The sequence below is a fragment of the Antrostomus carolinensis genome, unplaced genomic scaffold, assembly GCF_000700745.2.
Source record: "Antrostomus carolinensis isolate BGI_N321 unplaced genomic scaffold, ASM70074v2 scaffold4144, whole genome shotgun sequence".
NCBI lineage: Eukaryota > Metazoa > Chordata > Aves > Caprimulgiformes > Caprimulgidae > Antrostomus > Antrostomus carolinensis.
Window position 1 is genome coordinate 16,063 of NW_010312672.1, and position 4,173 is coordinate 20,235.

Consider the following 4,173-nt stretch of genomic DNA (forward strand, 5'->3'; position numbering starts at 1 on the left):
TTGCATAATTGAGCCCCCCCCCTTACCACTGGTGTACACATTTATGGCCAAGGATGGGAGGATCGAGGAGAGGAATTTGTAGGATCAGACCCTACATTGAAAGTTCAGTTCAACAGGCTTATAAATATTACTTTCCAGTAAAATTAACACCACTAACATCAGATTGACAAAACCAAGTACCTTGCAGCACCTGAGTGCCACTCAAAGTGTAGCAATAACAAGGGGTTTTACTGCACAAAGAAAACACAGTTGTTTGCACTGACAGCAATAATCTTTGGGAGACTAGAACAGCACAGGTTCAGGAGTGACTGTGCGTGGATTAACTACTGCATTCCTCTTAAATGTCCAGGTCTGTTCTGCAACCGAACCTGGGATGGCTGGTTGTGCTGGGACGACACACCTGCAGGAAGAATCAGTGCTCAAAATTGTCCAGATTATTTTCCAGACTTTGATCCAACTGGTACGGTATTTCTTGTTGTTATCTTATCTTTTGAAGGAAGTCTTCAAAACATTAATGCCATTCAGTGGAAGCATGTTTCCAGTGGCATTTTTGCAGCATTGTGAAATCTCAGAGAGTCTGGCTGAAATGAAAATATATCAAGCTTTTGGGTTGCCTAATTTATATATTTTCACTTCTAAAATATTTTATATGTATTTATATTTGTGTATAACCCATGGATTTATGGAACCTGGTTTATGAAAATATTAACTACTTAGTTATAAAAACATTTTAGTGCCTCATTCTAAGTTTTTATAATTAAGAAAATATGCTTATCTGCATGAAATACGTATCAGCATGTTCTTTGTTCAATTTTTATTGGAAAATACCATTTTATGGAAGAAGATGAGCAGAAATAGTTCTGTAAGTCTGCAAGTTCCAGTTGTTCACTGAATTCTCCATACACATACTAGCAGCCATGAAGACTAAGAGAAGTAATTAAAAAGCATTTAAAAGTACAAATGAAAGGAAATATCAAGGACAGAAATATTGCTAAATAGATACGAGGAAATGTATGTATTTTAAACTCCACAAAGAGTATTGTTTGAAGAAAGACACGGTTGTGTGTTTCACACTCAGGACACTGCTTACAGGTGGTGCTTGATGCCACAGCAGGCTAAATCCAGCACAGACACATTGTACCAATTGCAGTTAAAAATCATGAAATTAAACATTTGGGGGCAGAGGGTATATAAATCTAAAAATTTTCAATGAGGTTAAACCAAAATGTATGTGCCCATCTGGAAAGTAAGGAAACAGACTATTACATAGCTGTGAACTAATTACCCAGTACCACTGGCTAAAACTACTGGTATGGTTGAGCTTGTTGCCTATTTAGAAATAGAGGAGTTTCCAGGCTGGATCAGATCCAGTATGCATTTCGCTGAATCCTATTTGCAGTAGCAGTCAAGTTGATCAATATTTCTGTTCTTTATAAATCAAGCTATCCACAATTAGAGAATTACCTTGCAAGTGGGAAACTTCCAGTCTGAGTGGATTCAAACCTGCATCCTAACTTGGTTGGAATTTTCCAGTGGAAGCAGGCATCGGACAAGACGGACTGAAGGATTTGTGTGCCTGGAAAGTGAGCTCGCGTGGCAATGGGACTGTCCACCTCTTGTGGGAATACCCTAGGACCTAACCTACAAATCTTTACAGCATTTTACATCCCTGAGACACACAATGGGCATAGAATCACAAAGTCTTGTCTTTTGTGACCTTTTTTTGCTTTCTGACACACTTAGTCTTGACCTCTTCTCTGTACAGTGTCAGTTTGCAAGGAGGAGTCTTGCAGCAGTATTTCAGGGCCAGGCTCATGGCTAATCACTGGAGCATTTAGGGGGAGGAGCTGCGACCCTCAACTGGAGGGGTAGGTGTCTTTGACCTAGATCTCACTCTCTGTGGACAAGTCCTTCAACCAATGGCTTTCAGCCATTTGCACAAAAGATGCCAGAAGAGCATTTTAAAAGAATTGGCCAAACTTGGTTCAGTTCCCAAACAGAAATGCCTACGTTCAGGAGAGAGCTTGAGGCTCTGGATCCTGAGGTTGCACAAGCCTTTTCCTACATGCATGTTAGAGATGCCTCTTGGATGGAGTCTGTACCTTCCACTTCAGCCCCCATTTTGTTGATGATATCCTCCCCATGTGGCAATATCCCCTTTGATGAATAAGGACAATTTACTACAAGGCTTCTGCTTTTCCTGCTTCCATGGTTTTCACAGAAAAAAACTGTGGCACTAACAGTCCTAGTTTATGTTTACTCCATGTGCTGCTCAGCTCATACCTGCAAAGGGGGTGTTGGGCAGCCCCGCGATCACAGAAGTCTCCCCATGACTCTAGTCCTCATTCCTCAGTGCATGGGGCTGATGACAGAGCCACTCTCCTGCTTGCTCCCAAGCCACCTACTGCCAGCTTTTCCACATGTCCACTTGTCTCCAGTGACTTGTTCTTAAAATGATTACTCTGCTACAACAGCACTCTTCAAAGTAACACTTGAAGCCATCCATGGAGAAGCACCTGACTCCACTTCTTAATGCTTATTAACACCAAAGTCTGTGGCTTGTATGGTTGGTTGCAAATCACTCCTTAATGTATGGATGCATACTGCAGAGTCTGGCCCACAGCATGTGCATAGTGTGGTTACTCTTTCTCCCATGTTTTAAAACTTGCAGATTTGGGAATTTTTTTAGTGTTCCTGTTCTCTGTACACAGTCATAGGGGAAAAACCTCCTCTAGTAATTAATTTCCTGCTGTTCTCTCTGCTGTCCTGTTTAGGAACAATACCTGTGGTCTCCTGGACTCAGTATTTGGCTCTGGTACGTCTCTCTTCTCCTTGCCAACACCTCTGGCAGTCTCTTTGCCTGCATCCTGCTCAGTCAGCACCATTTCCCTGACTCGATGGCAGCTCAGCATCTCCAGGTTTAGCCAGAGCCACTTTCCTAGAGTAGCTGTGGAGTTCCCCAGCACGTATTACAGCTGCAGCATCAAACCAGCGGGTAGTTAGCCTTTGCTTTACAGGTGGCTGATTGTCACACCGGGACTTAATAAAGGAGAAGGGAGACAAGAAATCGTGGGGGTGGCTAGAAGTCTTTCAACTGCTAATGGAAGTGGCTGCCACTTAGAGGTGGCCAAAAGCACAGGTTCAGCTGTCCTGAGAAGTCTGGCAGGTTTTGTGTCACAAGTCATTATTTCCTTTGGTAACTTATACCTATTAAACAAAATACAGCTAGATTTTCTGCTGAGAAACAGAAAATTCATCCTAAAGAACAATGATTTTACAAGATGAAAACTGCAGAGCCTGTCAGATTTCCTTCCCATTAAGTCTCTGTGATATCAAACCACCTCAGCATGGATTTTAGGCTGCAAGTAACCCCATGGACTGTTGAAACAAGTATTTCACAGTGTGCTGCTTTGGGCTGCACAGAGAACTGCAGAGCCACTGTCTATCAGCTCACTGATGGCTAGGTTACTTTTGGTTGAGGCCATATATAGCAGTGAGTCCTAGAATAAAATTATGTCATACAGCTTTATTTTTGTGCTTTGATACTTACGTCTTTCCTAACTGGAAAAGTGAAATATTATCTGGCAGGGCAAGATTGGAACTTCCTCCCATCTGCTCCTTCAGGTGTTGTATTCCAGCTTTCTATATCTGATCCTCCAACAACATTAAGCATTGATGCCAAGAAGAAATTACTAGAGTATGTTATAAGGTAAATAAGGTTAAATCATATTCTGGAGAAAAGGGCTCAGAGGCAAAATGATGGAGAACATGCTCAGAGTTCCGTTAATTTTGTGTCTAACAACTTCACGACTAACTACCAGATGTAGTGCCATTTATTTCACTGAACTTAACATCAGTTCATACTAGATAGAAATCTGTGCTCTGAAAGAAGGAAGGACTGCTGTGATAATCTAGTCTGTTCAGTTAGCTAGGGCTTCCCACACTTCTTTCCCCACCTGAGGAAGCTCTACCCCGTGAAAGGAAATGAGGATCTAAAAGCTGACAAACAGAAACTTGTCTCTACAAGCTGTGACAACTTTGTCCTTTCCAATAAAAAACTGATGCCTCTTATAGCAATCTCTTTCTCACAATGCCTGTCATACACAATGTGATAATGCATAAAAACAAATCAATTTGTCTGGAAAACATACCGAGACCTACTGCTTTAACTCC

General features: G+C 41.7%; 1 protein-coding gene across 1 annotated transcript in view; it reads left to right on the forward strand.

The window, feature by feature from the left end:
* The window catches only part of CALCR (calcitonin receptor), a 70,493-nt gene that overhangs the window by 13,747 nt on the left and 52,573 nt on the right, over positions 1-4,173 (forward strand). The window contains exon 3 of the mRNA XM_010167062.1: positions 350-460. Coding sequence (XP_010165364.1) covers positions 350-460 — 111 coding nt within the window. The remainder of the gene's footprint in view (positions 1-349; positions 461-4,173) is intronic.